Here is a 21,828-nt window from a genome sequence, read left to right as displayed (position 1 = left end):
TAGAGTATCTTCCACTCCAGAAATATGTTCTGTTAATACAGTTACAAGACTCAGCATGTCGTCTCTAATTTTATCAACCTTAGCCTCAAATTTCTCATACAACTCCTGTTTAAGTCCTTTTATTTCACTTTTAATTTCACTTTTAATTTCTTCTTTCATTTCTTTTATTTCCTCTTTTCTCTCCTCTCTATTATCTCTAAATTTATCTTCCATTTTAATTGTCTGTGCATTAAAAGCCTCGCTTAGATTACTCAGAAAAAATTCTTTCGTTAACACATCCCCAGCAGGGGGCGTAGGAAGCGGAGGCTGCAGCTTTGTACCAGGCACTGAGGATGTGCCCCTGAAAGTAGAGGGTGACGTCTTCAAGTTAATATTTGGTTTTGAGGCCATTTCAAAATTTGTCTGCCTGCAGTTAATAAAACTCTATTGCCTAAATATGCAGCTTTAAGTAAAGAGGCTTTTATTTTGAAATTTAAGGCTTGGCAAAAGTTTCAGTGAGTAAACATTGTAACAAAACCGTTCAACAGATTCATCACCATTTAACTTCCAAATAAGCAAAGTTAATGAAGGAGTAAAATTCTTCTATTGTGAAACCAAAACATGTGATAAGCTATCTCTTTTGTTTTGAATTCTTTTGAAGTCTTGTGAGAATTAGCAAAAAGTGTTCGTTATTACCGGAGAAACCAGCCTGCTCGGCGCCATTTTAAAAGCCTCTGAGTAAATAATTTTTCGGAGGAGAAAAAGAGAAGAAGCTAAAATATTGATAAGCAATTATTGTCCTCGCAGTAAACGGATTCAGCTCGTGATAAGATTAAATCAAACAAAACTTAGAGCAGAGTGGGAGAGACCTACTTTGTCCTGCACAAGGCAGTTGGAAGTTCCCAGCACGGACAGCCGTTCTGCCTTGGGCTAGCCCCCCTTTCCTTGCAAGCACAAAAGCTGCAAAAATCGAAGAGCATTTGCCAGCAAAACAGTTTCTTCTTTCCCTCTTGCCTGAAGGATAAGAAAACCTGATAAGACGTCAGATGGAAGATCCTCTAATCAGGTACGTAGCCAGGAATTCGGAGGCAGCTGATTTTTTGCTGCTTCCACCAGTAGGCTCCTCCCAGGAAGCCCGATCTACTACATATTGACTTTACTGAAGATAATGTTGAAAAGGCACTATGTAACCTAAAACTATCCCTTTCTTTGGCCCCAATGGATTATGTGCCTACTTCTTAAAAAAGCTCTCCACTGCCATGCCAGAAACCCTAAGCATAATCTATGAGATATCATTCAGAACTAGCTCCCTACCCAACCTATGGTCCTTAGCAACGTTCATCCCTATCTTCAAAAAAGGAGACCCCAGCCTAGTTGAAAAGACCAATCTCACTGTGTTGTGTTATGTGCAAAGTCATGGAATCAATCATTAACCAATCCATTACCCTACACTTGGAGACAAACAACCTACTCTCTAAAAAAAACAATTTGGTTTCACCTAACCTAATCTTATGAAACTTCTCCTCCGGTAATATTGTATTGCTAACTAGGGCATACAAAACTTTTGCCAGACCAATTCTCGAATACAGCTCATCTGTCTGGAATCCGCACAGTATATTGGACATTAATACAATTGAGCGAGTCCAGAAGTATTTTACGAGAAGCGTACTACACTCCTCTGCTTGCAACAAAATACCCTACACCACCAGGCTTGAAATTTTGGGCTTGGACAACCTAGAACTACAGCACCTATAGTCAGACTTAAGCATAGTACACAAAATTATCTGCTACAACATCTTATCTGTCAATGACTACTTCAGCTTCAACCACAATAATACAAGAGCACAAAACAAATACAAACTTGATGTAAACCGCTCCAAACTTGATTGCAGAAAATATGACTTCAGCAACAGAGTGGTCAATGCCTGGAATGCTCTACCTGACTCTCTTGTTACATCTTCAAATCCCCAAAACCTTAACCTTAAACTGTCTATTATTGACCTCATGCCATTCCTAAGAGGTCTGTAAGGGGCGTGTATAAGCGCACCATCATGCCTACCATCCCTGTCCTACTGCCCCCATTTCATTCAAAATCATGTTTATTCTTATACCTATTTTCTTGTGAACGATTGACAAATCAAATAAATTAAAATAAATTTTGACACACCTGGAGACTTATAGTGCAACCACTCTAATATCAGTACCTGAGAAAATGAAAAATCGTCCTATAGAGATCTTCAAATTTTAGGTTGGCATGGTCAAAAACAAGTCTTATTGCATGTTTTATAGAAATGCACCAATAGAGTAGTGTAGCTTTCAAGTTCCAAAGAGAGAAAGTACATCACAGCGTGTGTGTAGCTCCTGTGGCAGATTGTTTTAACTTTAAATGTCTTTTCCTGGCAATACACTGCAGCTGATGTATCCTGGAAAAAGGCAAAGCTGTTTCAAAAAGCTGCTGAGAAGTTCTGTGTGAATGCCTTTCTATTACTAGAATAGCCGCCTCCAACTCTTAAGATTCTATGACAGGTTGATTTCTACTTTAATAAAAACGATCTTAGAATATGCTTAGCTTCAGCAAGTTTTCTGCACCTTGTTCCTTTGATTCTATGGATAAAAATGGTATTTTAAACAAACCATACAGTATGTGAGGTATGAACTCAGTCACAGTCTGAGCATACAGCAAATGTATGTTTCTTTGAAGAAAATTTAGATTAAGTGAAAGATGATCTTTTAGACAGGCTCTGCAATGAACAAGCAATGATATTAGCTGTCCAGCAAAAAGATATGTCACTTATTTATATTAGTAGTGGCTGATAAAAATGACAACTACACCAAGGTGATATTACTCTTGCAGTTTCTCACAACTGTCATAGTTCATTGTGGACTTGATCTCCCACTATCCTAGTCCAGCATGTATAAGTATAACCTTTATTGTCATTGTACTTAAATACAACGAATGTGGATGTGCAGAATCCAATAGTTTTGTCAGAATTTTTTAAAGTTTTATTGGTTAAAATAGCGGAATAAAAAAAATCTAGATTAAATAGTGATTATATAGGAAAGGGGGGAAACCAAACAGAACATAATCTGTTAGAGACTTCCTTCTGAGCCTTTTCATCCATCTCTATGCCCTCTCTTATCTGACTGTTCCCTAGGCAGCATTTCTTCACCCTGTTTCTCCAGATCTTTCTCACATATCATTTCATCTATTTTTACTTTCCAGAAAACTAGGAAAGGTCTATTCTGATACTAGTAAAGGAGAATATTTGGAGCTCAGGGTTGAAATGAGGAGTCCTTGGTGCTCTCTGAGTTTGGTTGATGTTTTGCAGACATTTCATTACCCAAACTAGATAACATCATTGGTGTTACGGCATCATCTACAAATGTGGTATTCAGCCAGTTATGGCAGGTTCTGGAGAACTGGTAGCGGAAATTTTGAGTAGTTCGGAGAACTGGCAAATAGGCTGGCCCCATCCCCGCTGTCTCTCAGTCTCCCAGCTGATTTTCTTTTGTTGCCCTGAACAGGAGAACGGAGCTGGAAAGCAGGTTAGTGGGGTGGGGAGGGAATGTGGATTTTGCAATATCCTTCCCCTGCCATGCCCACCAAGCCATGCCACGCCCACCAAGCCATGCCACGCCCACCAAGCCACACCCACATAACCGGTAGTAAAAAAATTGAATCCCACCACTGATCATCTAGTATCATTGATGATGTTACCTAGGTTGAGTAATGAAACAAAACAACCGGATCTCTTCTAAGCCTCTTCCCACTTCCCTTTTCCTTCTGTGGGCTGAGATAACTTTTGTGTGATGGCTGTTTAGGCAACACCTCTTCTTCCTGTCTCCCAAAATCATTCCCACATACCCTTACATTAGGATATGTAGAAGACATATGTTGTCGAGATATATTTGTGCTGTGGTTAGATGCAAGCGGGGGAAATCCTGCATTTATCCCCAAATACCTTCAGTGATGACACTTTCTTAACAAATGGTTATTGGCTGCAGAAGAAGTGTTGTGAGAGGCCGTATTGTTATATTTTTAGCATAGAAAATGGCCCATTTCCACTTGCCATTCTTTATAAAGTCAGCATGGGTTTTCATACATTGTGGAGATCATTAAAGCTACTCATTACATTTTATTCCTAGCTCAAGGCTTTGTTGCTCCATCCTACCACCACAAATCACAGTAGGTTTTGGGGTTGTTGTATTTTGTACTTGAGATAAATCCATCAAATAAATTATCAAAGCTTTGAGCGTAAAACTCAGGAACTTTCTCTGCATCCAGCTGTAAGAAATTTTTTTTCTGCCTATCTACTCCCCTCTTTATCCACATCAGTATTTGGTGCTACATATTCATCAGGTTAGGAGACTTCTTTGGTTCTAAAACCCTGTTGGATTTAGATCACAAATCATTTTATAATGCAGCAGAATTATTAAATTTAAACATGCATAAGCCTTTTTTTTTCCTTTGCTGAAATAATTGGAAACTCTCTTGGACCATCCGAAGACATTGGTCCAGGACGATTCGTGTTCAACTGCAAATCCCCCAGGCAGGAAAGCTCATGCTTTTTTTTAACAGCGAGTTCATTTTTGGACCAGGCTTTGAAGTAGGAACAATTATAACATATACTCTATGAACGTGCAAAGGGATATCAATTGTAACAGCTAGGGAAGCTCTCCAATGCTCAAGAGAGTCAGGGGGAAAAATATAGTGAAAGAGAATTAAGGCCAGGGTTTCAATTCTGGCAAAAGAATTAATATTTTGTTTCTGAAGTCAGACATCGATATCTAGTTCTTTAAAATGATCTATGAATCGTGGCTTTAAAATGGACAGTGGTACCATGGTTGTTTATTGTCCTTTCCTGGGAATTTATTGCAAACCATTTAAAAGCTTTCAATGAAGCAGGTCATAAAATGTTGGCCAGTATAGAGACTTACCAAGACTGCTGATGGTTCGCATCTCTTAATTGAATTTTGGAGGAAATCCAAATAACCTGAGATCTGTTTGTGCACATATATAGTTCCATATGCACAGCTGGCACGTACTGGCATCCCATCCTTTGCACTATACTCATTGGAAAGCAATTACCAGCTGCCCATCCAGAAGATGCCAATGCCTAGCATAAAGGGCCATATGCTAAGCCTATTTTTCCCACAATCCCCTGGGACTCCTTTCTCTTCTGCCAGTGTACCTGCTGCCAAAAATGCAGTGCCTTCCCTGCTATGGTGCCTTCCCTGCTATGGTGAAAGATCTTGTATTCCATTTGAACTACTGTATAGTTCTTAATTCTAAATGTGCATCCATACACAGCAGGGGTGAAATCTACTTACCTTCGCTATCGGCTCGCAAATGTGAACACATGCAAAAGTGAGAACCTTCCGCGCATGCGCAGAGCCTCAAAAACAGACATGATGACATCTGGGTGGATGGGCGGAGGCTGCTACGGAGCATGCCTGCAAAGGTACTGTAAATAGAACTGTGAGGGAGGGGAATCCGCTGTGCTACGCAATTTAGATTAATATAAATCGCACATCACAGCTGATCGTCGGAAATATTGGTTTGCCCAAACCCATAGCATTTTTTTTTAGTCCCGGTTCAGGCAAACCAGTAGCATTTTTTACTACCGGTTTGGGCAATCCAGTCCAAACCGGTAGCATTTCACGCGTGATACACAGGACTTGCAGCAGTTCAGAGATGGGTTGCTCCCAGTTCGACCCGGATTGGGCGAACCGGTAGTGGAGGCGGTGGGAGGCTCTGCCACCCCCCAAGCTGGATGCTTATGCGCATGCGCCGGGATTTGCAACCCACCTCTGCAGCAGTTCATTTAGTGACCGTTCAAAGTTACAATGGCACTAAAAAAATCTCAACTTATGACTGTTTTTCAGTTACAACCTTTGCAGCATCCCCATGATCACTGGATCAAAACTCAGATGCTTGGCAATGGGTTCATATTTATGACCTTTGCTGTGATCCAGGGTCCCATGATCACCTTTTGAGACCTTCTGACAAGCAAAGTCAATGGAGGAATCTGGATTCACTTAACAATTGGCTTTCTCATTGTTCATTTAACAATTGTGACTAACCTAAGAACTGCAGTGATTCACTTAACAATTGTGGCAAGAAAAGTCGAAAAATGGGACAAAACACACTTAACCAATGTCTCACTTAACAACAGAAATTTTGGGCTGAATTATGGCCGTACATCAAGGACTACCTCTATTTAAATGAACAGGGGTATCAAGCCTTCAGCAACCAAGAAAGAAATCACTTAACTCCATTTTGCAGAATTAAGAGTACTTTTACTGGTTATGAGTAGATAGCAGCTAAGCAAAGCAAGATCTGAGGCAAAAGCGTGCATAATCATAGATATCAATATGTGACCCAGCTCCCAACCCCTGGTAACCCCATCCCATAGTCCAATCCACACAACCCTCAGGTGTCATGTGGGAGACATCTTCAAAAAGCATCATCAGGTTGGTATGCCGGACAGTTGGCCTTGGTGGGCAAATTCACTATCTGCAGCATACGCAGTAGATGGTGAGAACAAACCTCCCTTTTTACAATCCTTCCTGTACTTAAGACTTCCCCTCCCAAATACCATGCCTCCCCGTCCCTGTTTCAATGACAGCCGAAAGCAAGTAGCGAAGCAAATATTGTGTAAGCCCTTACCCTCTTTGTTCTTCTTTCCCTTACTGGTAAAATAGTAAGAGACTAGTCTTTGTGTGCAGAAGAATCTAGGAATGCAAAAACTTTAGAAAGTTTCCTGTTTCTTTTCACAGCAGAGTAATCACAACAGCTGAGAAAGTCACGCTGGGCCTCTTCCTTCTGATCTGGTTTACGTTTTCTCCTCATATTCATTTAAACGAAATTGCTTAGCTCGCTCGTCGGTACTTCTGCTCTGTAGACTCTTACAGTGTTTACACTGAACCATGAAGACACATGCTGCTTGCAGATGATGAAACACCAGTGCCAATAAATTAGAGAAGTAAAGAATTACTTCGGGTGATAAATAGTGTTATTGGGACTGTCTGAACCTTGGCTCAAGTCTGAGTTTTGATTCCTTCAGAATTCCTCAAAGTTCCGTGTGCATTAATGAGGTTTCAGTCGGGTGAGGCATCCCGGGTGTTAGCTATCTTGGCATGAGATGGGAAAATAACCCAAGTATCTCTGAATTGGGTAAGAGATGTGTATTTGAAGGGCAACAAACCAGGGGTGGGATTCAGCTGGTTCAGGCGAACCAGTAGGTCCGGTAAGCAGTTGGCCCCATCCGCCCACCCCTGCTCTTTCCTGTTCTATATTTCCCTGTTTTTTAGCTCAGCTTTAGAGGTAAAGGCAGGAGGCTCAGAGCAAATAATTCGGGTTCAACAACTCAAGCAATGCGGATTGCCGCACGTCAGCTGTTTTACTCACTGGCACTGACATAGAAGGTAAGCTTTTAAACTTAAAATGGGTGGTTTTTAAACGCAGCGCTGCACGCACCAAGCACATGTTAGGTGTGCGCACATGCAAAGTTCACATGTGTGCACTCACCGAATCGGTTGTTAAACTGGTTACATCCCACCACTGCAACAAACCAAGTTTTAAATAATTGTTGGGTAAGTATGTGTGTGTGTAACTTCCTACCACCACAACCCTGGGTGTAATACAGAAGCCAGTTCCGTATTTGAACACTAAATTCTTTCAAAGACTCCCCTAAACAGAGTCTTTTTCAGTTTTAAACAATTTATTCGTATCAAGCCCACTGCTAAATCTTCGAGCAGAAAGAGGGATTTCCCCTCGTTCCCTGGGCCATCCTTTAAGAAAAAGGAAAAAAAATAACCCAGTTGTGAACTTCTTACAGTTTTTACTTTTATCATTAAGAAACAGGATACAGAGATAGGAATAGGCATAAGAAGAACTCTAAACCATGCTGGGTGTTGAATTCAATGCTCAGAGCTTCTTACACACAGAGTCAAGCACAAACAACTTAAGTTCAAGTAGTTGTTTTATTGCTCAATTCTACACCCTTTATCTTCTCTGACTGATGGTTTGCACCTGAATGAAACTAGATAAGGTTCAATGGCATTCAAGTGGGGTCAGACTTCACCCTCTTGTGCCCACGTAAGGATTCTAAACTAAGTCCTTGTTTGATTCCTCCCCCTGGCTTGGCCAATCTCTCTCTCTCTCTCTCCTACACACAGTATATTGAATAGTCTCCTAAAAGGTGCAGGACATTTTAAAAATCCAGTACATGTTGAAACTATCCCACTCTCCCAACTCTTTTTTAAATGCACTGACAGTAATTGCACTTGTGCCACAAAACTGTTCTCTTCTGATTATCTTCTTGACTAGGCCTTCTTCCCACTTTTCCTCCAACCAGATCCATGGGCAGTTCCTTCACAAGTTGAATGTCCATCTCCTGTGACCCTCCACATTGCTTGAGTTGTTGAACCTGAATTGTTTGCTCTGAGCCTCCTGCCTTTACCTCTAAAGCAGGGGTGTCAAACTGGTGGCCCATGGCCTGGATGGGTCACAGGCCATGCTCACCCCAGCTCCGCAAAGGGAAAAATATTGTGATAACGCAATGTGATGCCACGAGTTTGACATCTGTGCTCTAAAGAGGTACCTTGTCCTCTTGATCACACATAGTCTTTTTGCCAGCCAAGGGAAGGGGCTGCTGCTTTCAAATAACTTTCCTTTCTTCTCCACTTTTCCTAGACTGCTGGGGGTCTATTAACCTAGAATCAACAGACCTGGGGAAAGCTTCCCCTCTCTTTCCAAAATCTCTATCCATATTTATCTACCATTTCCAAGAGTCCAGTTTCCTGTACCCAGCAGTTTAACTATTTAATTTAACAACGTTAACATTTCCTGTCTTTCACCATCTTCATTGAAATTGTTGGGTTGCATGCAGAGGTGGTATTTAGCAGGTTCTGACTAGTTCTGGACAACTGGTAGCGGAAATTTTGAGTAGTTCGGAGAACTGGTAAATACCACCTCTGAATGCCCTTGCCCCCATCTATTCTTTGCCTCCCGAGTCCCAGCTGATCGGAAGGGAATGGGGATTTTGCAGTAACCTTCCCCTAGAATGGGCAGGGAATGGAGATTTACAGTATCCTTCCCCTGCCATGCCCACCAAGCCACGTCCACCAAGCCAGCCTACCAAGCACGCCCACAGAACTGGTAGTAAAAAAATTTGAATCCCACCACTGGTTGCATGTACACATATTCAGATATATAGACACATGAACACGTACTGTACCTCAACCCCACACTATCAAAGGGTCTTTTCAAATAAATTGCCCCTCCTCTCTTCACCTTTGCAAATACTACCACATGATCTCAGGTTACATAGTCATGTAGAAACCATTTTTCAACTTCTGTCAATTTCAAGAGTGGCCTCCTTACCTTACCAGCAGTTCATTAAGACTAGTGCTACTATGGATGGATGGATGGATGGATGGATGGATGGATGGATGGATGGATGGATGGATGGAGTCAGATGACATTCCATCTCTTATGGCCAAAAGTAGCAAACTCATCTGACCAGTGGACCATGCTAAGAAAAATATAACCTCGCTCTCTTCGGAAAAAGAAACCAAGTGTAGTTAGACTCAATAAAAAAGGAAAGAAGAGAAACAGCACAGGAAAAAACAGCATGGCTAGGTTCAAGTGAATATGCCTTGGCAATATCATTTCTTGCTATGGACCCCTGAGTTTCCCTCTGTCTTCTCCCCCAGCCAAGGAGCGAAACTGGTCTAAGTCATTCCTAGTAGTATTTTCTCTCTTATTTAAATTTTGACCTACAGCAGCTTCAAAGGGAGGGGGAGGGCTAAATCTGGTAGATTTTGTCATTCATTATATTGGAGGGAAATTGCAGGACTGGGAATGAGGAAGAACAGAGGTAGTCCGAGCAGGCTAACAAACTTAAAGTTGCTCTAGTTTCCTCCAATTGAAAGGTGAGTGGTAGCATTTCAGCATGAGAAAAGTCCCTTAAGCATAGCCATCCTTATGTAAATAAACACCATCATTGTATCTAAACTGTTTGTTGTTTTCCCTTTGAGTGAGTGTTGACTCCGGGTGACACCCTAGACAAGTCCCTGCAGTTTTCTCCACATAATTTTTGAAGTAGTTTTCCCTTGCTTGCTTCTTAGGGCTGAGAAGGAGTGACTGGCCAAAAGTCAACAAGCTGACTTCATGTTTATAGCAGGTCTAGAACAGGGGTGGGTTCCAGCTTCTGCTACTGCCGGTTCGCTCAAGGACCCGCTTCGGGCATGCATGCACTACACGTGCATGCGCAGTAATTAAAAAATGCTTCTGCACATGCACAGAAGTAAAAATACAAGATGGCACCACCTACAGCACTGCCAATAGAACCATTCAGGGTTGTAGCAGGCCAAGTTACTACCTACTCGGCCAAACCGGGCCGAACCTCTGGTCTAGAACCTGGTTGTAGCCCGGTGCTTTAACCGCTACACCAAACTGGCTTATATATTTATACAATATATACTGTATTTACATATTCACAATGACTGTTTAATCCACCCCCTCCATAAGAAGAAAAGTGCCTGGAGGGAGCCATTTCAGTGAAGAATTTTAATAAGTATGTGATGTTCTCTTTCCAGGGTGAGTTGCTGAGTCCATGTCGGTGTGATGGGTCAGTGAAATGTACACATCAACCTTGCCTGATCAAATGGATCAGCGAGAGGGGATGCTGGAGCTGTGAGCTGTGTTACTACAAGTATCACGTCATTGCCATAAGCACAAAGAACCCCCTGCAGGTAAAGGTACTAGAGATTATTCCAAAGTCCTTTCCTTTCCTCGTTTCGGCTTTTCTCTGCTTCCTGTATTTGCACTGTTGGTTATGCGTGTGTCACTTTTCACTATATGGTGCCCTGCGTGTGGTGAAGAAACGGACCACTCACTTTAGTTACTTTTTAGAAAACACATCAAGGTGACCAGGGGGGGAAATAAGTGGAGATCTCGAAATAAAATATCTTGCAAAACAAACACTAACGTTTGCCTCCACAAGATTGCCAGCTATGGCTTTAATCAGGGGACACACCATCCACAGTAAAAATTAGTTTCACAGTTGCTAACTTGCACAGGTCTGAATCAGAGTATCTGCTGTTTGCAGTGGGGGAGGGGAATCCTTTTGGTGCATATGAAAGTTTCCTTCCATTGTCAGCAGTAGGCCCAGAGGCTGAAATGGTGGGGAGACTGAGAGCTGTTCAGCACCGCAGTCTGAATCTGCCCAATCTGCCCTTACCGGTTGGAAAATCTGGATTTCAGGTCCTGCCTCAGGCTTGGGATGATGTTGGATGCTGGCAACTGTTCTGTCTGAGCATCAGTAATGATGGGCTGCTGAAGGCCACCAATTAATTGGTTCCATCCTTGCCTCCCAAAATGCTGGCAAGAGAAGTCGGGGAAGTAGAAGAAGTCCGTTTTCCTCTTCTCTCCCCTTATTTCTCCAGGAGTTGGCAAGAGGAATAGAAGTAGAGTTCTGAATGTAACTGGTATGCCTTTTTTTTCCATACTAGTAGAGTCCTGCCAAAAGCCCAGCAGCTGAGGACTAAAAGGGTTGTCCATTGCAGATGGCCCTTCGGAGCAGGTCAAACCTCTCTCCGCCTTTAAACTTAGGAAGATTCATCTCAGAGCAAATTTATTTTATTTTATTTATTAGAATTTGTCAAACAAAAATGAGAACAAGAATAAAAGAATGAAAATACAATGACAGGGACGACAGGCACGTTAGTGCATTTATGCATGCCACCTCTACTAACCAATTAAGTATGAAGTAAGGTTTTTGATACAGTAGTACATGATAAACTGCTGTTGAAATTAAACTCTAAAGCATTTCTGGACCTTTGCACAAGTGGATTGCTGCTTTTCTGTCTAATGGACTGCAGAAAGTCAAAATAGGGAACTCGCTGTCTAACCCTGCATCAGTTGACAGCGGTGTTCCACAAGGCAGCATTTCAGGTCCCACACTTTTCTTGCTCTATGTCAACGATGTATATGATCAACTTAAAAGCAATTGCGTCCTTTTTGCCGGTGACATAAAATTATTCAATACTACAGATAATTCTGTTGTTTTGCAAAGTGATCTCGACGATTTGTCGGGATGGTCAAATACTGTGGCAGAAGTCAAAACACAGCATTTCTGCAGTGAAGCAAGAAAGCACCACTATGAGCCACATTTGGGATAGATGAGGTGAGCTGAAGGCTGGAGCATCTGTTCATATTCTCCAAAACCATTTTCTGAAGTATTACCAGTCTGCATTTAGTGGACAATACAGAAGAACTCTGATTCAGGTCTAGATCTTAGCCAGGGCCAGCAGAATGAAGGATTAATAGCCTAGAACAGTGATGGTGAACCTTTTTAGCTTCGGGTGCCAAAAGCACAACCCCATAATTTAATGCCCCCACACACCGTGCTCCCTGAGCATGTGTATGTGACCTCCCCATCCTGCGCATGCATATGTGACCCCCCTGCTGCCCCACATATGCACGCATGGCTTTCTAGGAACTGGAGAGGGTGAAAATGGCCTCCCCCGTCTCCTGGAGGCCCTCTGGAAGCCAGAAATGGACCGTTTTCCAACTTACGGGGGCCCAGTAGATCCATTTTTTGCCCTCCCCAGGCTCCAGAGGTTTTCTAGGAACCTGGGGAGGGCGAAAAATGGCCCAACACACAAACCAGACTTTAGGAGCAGACTTCCAGGTTGCCTATTTGGTCGAAAATCAGCTGGCCAGCACATGCATGCATACTGGAGTTGACAAGGCAAAACTTTGCGTGCCCTCAGAAATGGCTCCGCGTGCCACCTGTGGTATGTGTGCCATAGGTTCACCATCACGGGCCTAGAATATCCTAGCCACTAGACTATAAAATGAAGCAAAACCCACTCGCTAGTAGCACTGATGATGTTATCTGCTATGGATAATGAAACACCTGCAAGAAAATAGCCACACTCAGAGAGCACCCAGAAGCCAAAGCTCAACCCTGAACTGCAGGTACTCTCTTCTGTTTGTAATAAATAGCTAAATGTGCTAAACTCGTAATATTTAAGCAAAATGTTAAGCCCCATGCCCTGATGTTACAGACTTCTTAGCATTGCGTCTCCAGCTAGAGCCAGGTAGCTCACTTAGAAGCCAGCACTGAATTAGTGGAAAGGATACATGCCGTTGTGTTGCCCCAGTCAATTTAATTTATAGCAACTGCACAATTTGATCTATTAGAAACTGCAAGTCAGCTAAAATACAGAGACTCCTGAGACATATTCCACTTGGTTCTGAGGCACACAGTGTGGAGGCAACTGCCTTCCTGCTTAAAATAGTGGCCTCAGCAATATTATTCCTATTTCACTTGTTCAGAATATAATTCCCCGCTGAATTCAGAGTTAATGTATCAGGAACTGGAAATTGTCATTCTTAATGAAAGGAAGCAGCCCTCTGCCTCATTTGCAGCAGGCATTTCATGAATTGAATTTGCATCCCACTTTTCTTCCGAAGAGTTGGAAGCAAACATATGTTCAAAGTCAATATTGGGTCATCATAATAACCTCTGGTGGGTAGGAGGGAGATTTTGTGGCTGTGTGTTCAACAGATCTCAGCAGTTTGAAACCATCTTTCTTATATGTCCTCTGTCTGCTATATCACATCATCATTCATGGAGGAAAAATATATGCGGGAACACATAGCTGCATGAGAATGGGGGGAATTGCCACTAAGGAATATGTCATTTTGAACTAGAATGCCATTAAAGACCTGAGTCAATGATCAATAACATGTCAACACTCCCACACACACACACACACACACACCAAAGTCTACAAATAGTCAATAGATCAAATGAATGTGGTCTCTTTTCCACAAATAATGTTCATTGTAGTGTTTAATCAACATCTTAATTTACAGGATCAACTAAATATTCCTTTGTTTCTCCTCATGCCCGCTTCCCTTAACTCCATAGAATAAACAGCTCTAAACAATTAATTTTAAAATAAAGAGAAAAAGATTAAAAATGCCATCCCACTGAGAGAGGAATTTAACAAAAATAACATAAAAGGATTGTGCTTGACTTCTTCAATCTTGATCTTTTGGGGTCTTGTTTAGTACCTTTATAAGTTTGAAAACAGTCTGTTGACTCTGTCATGAAAGATATCATTTCATAAAATAATTGCGGTGGGCACTATTGGCGACAAAACAGAAACAGAAAAGTAAATGTAAATAGTTAAGCTAAAAGACAAGGTGGTGGAGATTCTGCTCCAAGTTCAGCCCATTTCACAGAAAGGTAAACAGTTGAAGCTGAAAATAAGTGAAGAGGTTTTTCATTGGATGTGTGGGGTGGCTCTGTGGTTCGGTTTGGACTTGATTTAGTAATTTAGAAAAATGCTTGATGTATCTTGGACTGATTAAAAGTTACTCTCATTCTACTCAGAATTCAATCTAGAACAAGCATCATCACTTGACCATCTTAGGATATCCCCAGAAGGCTTAATTATTTAACCTGGCCCAAATTGTATGAGAAGCCTACTGATGGGGATAATAACAGAAATGGATTTGCCAAGAGTTTCAGGAGGGCAGCATCTAGAGATCATACTGCTGAAATTTGGCAACAAAACTTCATCAATGTGATTAATAATAATAGACTCACTACAGGTATAAAATCCTGTTACCTTCGCTACCGGTTTGGAACAGGGCACTTCTGCGCATGCTCAGAACCTTCTGCTCAAGCGCAAAGCATCCATGATGATGTCTGGGTTGGTAGGCGGAGCCTCCCGCTGCCCGCACTACCAGTTTGCCTGAACTGAGGTGAACCAGCAGAATACCACCTCTAACTCACGACCACTAACATAGGTTGTTATTGTATTGATTCCTCTGTCAACAATGTTGAACAAGTCAGGCCATTGCAATCAAACGCATCTGCCAGACTATCACACCTCCTTTACATGAACAATATAAAGCTGTGTGAAAAAAACACTCTATGAAATAGAATTGCAGCTCAGCACTGTCATATATTCAGCCAAGATATTGCAATGGACAGATGTGTTGCACCCACCCTCAACAGGGAAAAAACAGTGAAAACTGAAGAAATCAAGTTTCCCTCTGGAAATAACATGAAGGGTCTGGTTGAAGATGATCAGTACAAATGCCTGGGCATCCTTCAAGCTGTGAATATCAAGGACACTAGTGTCAAGAAGAACATTAGAAGTGAATAGACCAAGAGAATGAAGAAGTCCAAAGTCAGGGAGGGAAATACCATCAAGGCAATTAACACCTGGGCAATTTCAGTCATTAGATACAAATCTGGATTAATGGACTGGACTCAAGCAGAACTAAAAACCCTGGATAGGAAGATCAGGAAAATAATGCAAATGAATCATGCCTTTCACGCATGCAGTAATGTTGACTTGCCAAGGCAAATAGGTGGGTATGGAATGTTGCAAGTACATCAGGTAGTTAAAGAAGAAAAAATGGCTTTGGAAGAATATCAGAGGGGACAGTGAAGGAGATTCACTGAAGCTAGTATACCATGAAGGCTTACTCAGTACTTTAGAAGTTCCCTATCTTGTCTTCTTGATTAATGCTGGGGTCCTCCCAAAGAGACTATTCTTTTTCTTCCAGAAGTTTTTTGTTTTAGAAGAAATATAATGTTCACTTCATACCTTCTTTTAGCTGCTTGATTTTTAGTCCTTTTTTTTCTTCTTGTTCCCCATATATTTACTGATTCTTGTTATTAGCTGCCCTGAGCAGTGTATTAAGCACCATAAGAAGAGAATACAAACTTAAGCATTCCTATAAATACACTTGTTAATAAAATTGGGTAGACTATACAGGCAGCATCAATCTTTCTGAGGGGACGAAATCTGAATGGGAGAAATTTGAAAGAATTGGGTGACTGTTGATGACATCATCTTGAAAGTCTTTTTTAAAAAAACATAGAAAGTCCTTGTAACTGTGTTGACAAATTAAATAGTATTAAATTGCATTTGTAGCTGAAGTTGCCACATGTGTGAAATACAGTTTGCACATTTCTGATTGGTGGGTGACAGGAGTTTTGTGCAATGTTTTTCACAGTTTTAGAGTAGTGGGTGGATGTTTTGTTTTTCAGCCTTGTTCGTTGCCAGACAGTGTAATGATTATTTTTGAGAAGAAACTTGCCAAATTACACAAAGATTTTATGCTTTAAAATTTAGATGATCGGAAGGAAATAGGCACTGCATAGTTTCAATCTGAAGCACTTGGAGGTTTATCTGTGTCTTCAGGGTCACTTGAGTAGTACTCCTGATTCCTGTAGTCTGCAATTTTTCCTCTGGAAATCCATTCCTATTCCCAAACCATTAAAAGGGTGTTCACCCCAAATTGTATAGCTAAAGTCTGTAGAAATTGTCAGTCATCCAGGTCATGCTTTTTCAGGAGGCAACTGGACTTCCTCAATTCCTCAATTATCCTGTCAGAGCTGAAGAAGCTTCTTGGATGAGAAGAGAAACATCTTCAAAAGAAAAAAACAAGTAAGTCCAGTTGCCTCCTGAAAAAGCACCTTTGGGACAATCATGATCTGGATGACTAAGAATCTCTACCATCTGTTAAAATCTTCCTATGAGTCCCTTGGACTGCAAGGCGATCAAACCAGTCAGTCCTAGAAGAGATCAACGCTGACTGCTCTTTAAAGGCCAGATCCTAAAGATGAAACTCAAATACTTTGGCCACCTAATCAGAAGGAAGGATTCACAGGAGAAGAGCCTAATGCTGGGAAAGATTGAAGGCAAAAGAATAAGGGGACGACAGAGAATGAGATGGCTGGATGGAGTCACCGAAGCAGTCGGCGTGATTTTAAATAGACTCCAGAGGATGGTAGAAGACAGGAAAGCCTGGAGGAACGTTGTCCATGGGGTCACAATGGGTCAGTCACCATTTCACAACTAACAACAAATATTTTTGGTCATCTGACCAGTATTCTAAACCAGCAAAAATAACAGTAGAGCTTAATATGATCTCAATGCCCTTTTCTAGGCTCCATGGGTTAGGATCAAAATAATACTTGCTTGTATTTTGAAATGTACAAATTCAGTCTCGGAAATTGGTTTTGCCTGAGATATTATAGCAAGCTGTAAACATACCCAGCTTGAGATAAAAATTAGCTTGGGTTACCGCAATGCACAATGCTTCCACTTAAAAAACAATTACCCCCCTCCTCCCAATAAAACCGATTGTATGGGTTCCACAGTGACTTCATAATGTGTCAAGAAATCTTCATTTCCCAGTAGCTTTGTATAGCCATGTAGCACATGAGGCAAAGCATACTGGGAAAATTCCTCCTTGCTTCAGTGAAGTAGCCATTTAACTTGAAATGCTCAAACTAAATAAGCATTTTCTAGCCCAAGTAGCTATTTAAAAATCCCCTTATATCTGTGGGACAGGTAATGTTCTTGCATTTCTCTCTGGTGAAACTAATCAGAACATAATCTTAATAAGCGAGCTATCTGTGCATCTGCATGACAGACTGGGAGGCTCATGAAAGAACAAAAGGTTATACCTGGGTCCAAACGTGTGCCAAAGAGCCAAAGAATGATTCTGTACTTTCAATATTCATTGGAGCAAGAGGAGGAATGAGAAAGGCTTATGGGACAATTTAGAATGAAACAACCTATGGGATAGGATGGGATGGAATACAGTAGAACAGAACAAAACAGAATTATTTATTGGCCCAGTGTGAATAGTTAACCTTGATGTTTAATAGAGGAATCTTAGCAAAAAGAAAGAGAGAAACTGATCCCTTTCCTTTGCAGATAGAGATGCACCTTCATTTTTATTGTTTTCTTCTGTAAGCCGTTTTATTTGTTTTTCAGATCAATTCCAAGAGATGGAAATAGTCCCAGGGTCTCTGGTCTTGATATAGATCTTTGTATCTCTTGGCTCTCTGCAACCTATTCTAACAGGTCCCCTTTTGGGCTAGACCTCCCTCTCTCTTCCATCCAGAAATCCTATAAGCCCTAGGACTAGATGACCTCCAAAGTCCCTTGCAGCCCTTCTATATTCATTTGATTAGGATAAGCAAAGACAAGGCACACAAAAGTTATTTTCAAAAGAGTCAAATGCAAGGATCCTGATTGTTTCATATAATTTAGATCACGGTTTTCTAAGTGTTGTTTTAATAAAACTCCTAACTGTGAATTTTGTTGCCTTGCTTTTTTTTTTTACAGTGAAATAAATTATTCAGTGTTCGATAAAATATGAATTTGAATGCAAGGAACTAGTAAGATAAAACATAATTCAAAAAATCAAAGTAGCATGTTAGGAAAATACTAAAATTGTGTCTTGAGGATTATGGATAGAGAAAAATTTTAAATTGTAAAGAGAAATTTAATGTCACCTGATTATCAAGCTATCACAACAACCCGGTTTACTTTTGGGATGAAAAATAAGCAAAGGACTATACTGTATGCAATAAACATGGAATAAATAAATAAACAGGATATACTGAATGAAAAGGAGAATGACTCCTGAGTTTTAAGTTCCACGTTATCTCCCTTGTATGTTAGCTTGATACGAAACATTTAAGATACAGGTAGTCCTCAGGTTACGATAACAATTGAGATCAGGATTGCCATTGCTAAGCAATGCATTGTAAAGTGCAATGTTACACAACTGTATTGCTTAGCAAGAGAATCCTAGCAGGCCTGGTTACCATCATAATACCCAGACATGGAGGTTATTAAGCAGAAAGTAACGGGAGTCCCAGGTAAGGAGTGTAAGAGTGCCATGGGGAGGAGGGGAGGCAGCGAGAGGGGTCCTGTGGAGCCATTCAAGTGTATCAAGGTCATGGGGTAGAGAGCATGATGCAAGTTTAGGAAAACCAGATTCCACATTCCCTGCCCCATTGACTTTGCCCTGAAGTTATCCCAAGACTAGAAACATTGCAGAGATACAATATCTAACCTGCATTTATTCAGGTGACCACTGGGTGGCAGTAAAAAAAGTGAAGCTATTCTTATCACTTTGCTGCCCCCTGCAGTTCAAATACAGTGGTTAAAGCAGAAACGTGGGGAGAGAAAGGGAGATTTTTACCACCTATCTTGTAATGAATGAGGAAGAGGCAATTAATAATCTTAATTTTACATTGTAGTCCGTGTAACAATTCTATTTTTAAAAATTCGGGACAAAGACTAGATAATGACCTCTGAAGGCTCCCTACTAAAATTACTGATGGCACCTAAGCAAAAAGAGGCAGTTCATGAGAAAATGGTAAATTTGGAAAGGAGCCGAAGGTCAAGGAGTGCTACTGTTTCAGCCTACTACTTTGGTTTTTTTTTCATAATGCTATTTTATTAGTACTCCAAAACAAGGACATGCTTTTCTTTTCCTGTGTTAATTAATCTTTTAATGGTATGTTTGGGCTGTAGCAGTGGGTGGGTTCCTACCGGTTCGGACTGGTTTGGCCGAACTGGTAGTGGTTTGGCGGAACTGGCAACAACCCAGACCTGCCACACACCCGAACTAGTTCTCCAGACGGCGCCATCTTGTTTTTAGCTTCTGCGCATGCGCAGAACAATTTTAATTGCACGTGCATGCTCGTGCAGTGTGCACATGAGTGAACCAGCAGTAGTGCCTGCCGGAACCCACGCCTGAGATGTAGGATATCTCCAACATAACCAAGGAAGTAAATTTCTTCTTCTCATTTTTCAGAATTAAAAATCACAGAAGTTAATAGATGAGCTAATGAAGAAAAGTCTATTTTATTTATTCATGCATTCAATTGATATAGCTATCCATCTCAAACAAATGATGATTCTGGATGACTAACAATAATGAAACAAAACAGGAAAAAGCCAACAAAAATAGATTATTGGCAGATCAGATTTTTAAAAAATCCATACCAATATACTACATATATTTCAGCAAAATCAATTCACTTTGCTCCCTTCTAACACAGGAACACAGCTATGCCTTCAGGGCCATGCAAAAGCCAACAGGGTCAGGACTAATCTGATCTCCAGGGATTGTCCCAAATGCTATTTTATTTCCTCTAATTAACAGTATATTTATTTGTTTAGTAAAAATAGTTTAACCCTTGCTTAATGCTGGGACATCAAGGTGACGCAAAAGAGGTATGAATAGCAGTAGCAATAGCAATATATAGCAATAGCAGTAGACTTATATACCGCTTCATAGGCCTTTCAGGCCTCTCTAAGCGGTTTACAGAGAGTCAGCATATTGCCCCCAACAATCTCGGTCCTCATTTTACCCACCTCGGAAGGATGGAAGGCTGAGTCAACCCTGAGCCGGTGAGATTTGAACCGCTGACCTGCTGATCTAGCAGTAGCCTGCAGTGCTGCATTTAACCACTGCGCCACCTTGGCTCTAATACTACTTAGCTCTAATACTAAGATATATTAGAATATAATGCAACAAAATCATGGCTATTATTATCAATGTTTTATTATTTTTTAAAACAATGGAATTCAACTAATTCCTAACCAATCACTAAGAAAGCAGCAGGATAAAAGTCTAGAAAAATGACAGGACAGGGAACACTAATGCTGGAGGGATAACTAGGCCAGGAATTAATACTGTCTTTTTCCAGATGCTGTCTCGAATTCAGAATTGCCCTTTCTTCTGGGAACTACTGCATAACAATGAAGTCCATTTTGTTTAAATTGCTGTTATAAACTTGTACCAAAAAAAATCCATGTGGAAATGTTATTGGATGTTAATTAGTGTGATTTGGTGCCTATGAATCAAGAACTAATTCCATTTATCTCTCTTTTTCTTTCTGGCTTGTTTGTTGCTGCCTTCCTGTTGCCGGGGGCCTTACGCAGTGGCAGACCATTTCTCTGACCGTCATCGAAAAAGTTCAGATAGCAGCAGCCATCTTGGGTTCCCTTTTCCTTATCGCCAGTATCTCGTGGCTTATCTGGTCAACTTTCAGTCCGTCCGCTAAGTGGCAGCGCCAAGACCTGCTCTTCCAGATCTGTTATGGGATGTATGGCTTCATGGATATTGTCTGTATAGGTGGGTCAATGAATCTTTCAAAGTATGGGAAGTAGCCAATGGAATATTTGACTCTAAAAGGACCTTGGGGAGAACAGTTGCTATATATCCTCTTGACAAGGTGTAAAAAAAGAGAAAGTAGAAACTAAGGTGGTTTTCTTAGAGCTAACTAAAGCATGTAGATTAAAGTAGACTAACCAACCTCATTGCTACTGGTAGTCCTTCTTGTCAACTATTGTAAGCAGTGGTGGGTTTCAAAAATTTTTAGAACCTCTTCTCTAGGTGTGGCCTGCTTTGTGGGAATGGCTTGCCAGCCATGTGACCTAGTGGGAGTGGCTTGGCAGTCATGTGACTGGGTGGGCGTGGCCAACTTATAACATGTGGTGAAACTCACTTAATAACGCTCTTGCTTAGCAACCAAAATGTTGTCTCAGAAACTCTGGCATTTGAAGCACGCAAGTCTTAAAGCTGTAAAGTTACAAGATCCTTACACCCCCTAACCCTTTAGGGAAAAAAAAAACAGGGGTGTTCAAACTTGACAACTTTAAGACTTGTGGACTTCAACTCCCAGAATTCCTTCTCTCGCTCTTCATCTTGATGATGTGCAGACGGGCAGGGGGAGGGAGCTGGAACCGGTTCTAAACGGCACTGTAGATTTGTGGAACCTCTTCTATAGAAGGGGTTAGAACTGGCAGGAACCCACCCCTAATTGTAAGCCATCTAAAACTCTTCCCCAGTATGAGATTAAACCTAAATGTATTAATTCAGAATCAAATTGGATAATTCCTAGTGGTTGGAATAGCCTATAGATTTTCTCTTAAATTCCATAAAATAAGAAAGGAAATACCCTGTTTCCCCCCAAATAAGATCTCCCCGGA

The 21,828-nt window shown here is 41.1% G+C and overlaps 1 protein-coding gene across 1 annotated transcript in view; it reads left to right on the top strand.

The window, feature by feature from the left end:
- Positions 1 to 21,828, top strand: part of MARCHF4 (membrane associated ring-CH-type finger 4) — a 199,720-nt gene that overhangs the window by 142,957 nt on the left and 34,935 nt on the right. The window contains exons 2-3 of the mRNA XM_032225552.1: positions 10,585 to 10,740; positions 20,779 to 20,971. Coding sequence (XP_032081443.1) covers positions 10,585 to 10,740; positions 20,779 to 20,971 — 349 coding nt within the window. The remainder of the gene's footprint in view (positions 1 to 10,584; positions 10,741 to 20,778; positions 20,972 to 21,828) is intronic.

This window comes from Thamnophis elegans, chromosome 1 (genome assembly GCF_009769535.1).
Source record: "Thamnophis elegans isolate rThaEle1 chromosome 1, rThaEle1.pri, whole genome shotgun sequence".
In the NCBI taxonomy this organism is placed as follows: Eukaryota; Metazoa; Chordata; class Lepidosauria; order Squamata; family Colubridae; genus Thamnophis; species Thamnophis elegans.
This window is presented reverse-complemented; position numbering and strand designations above follow the sequence as displayed.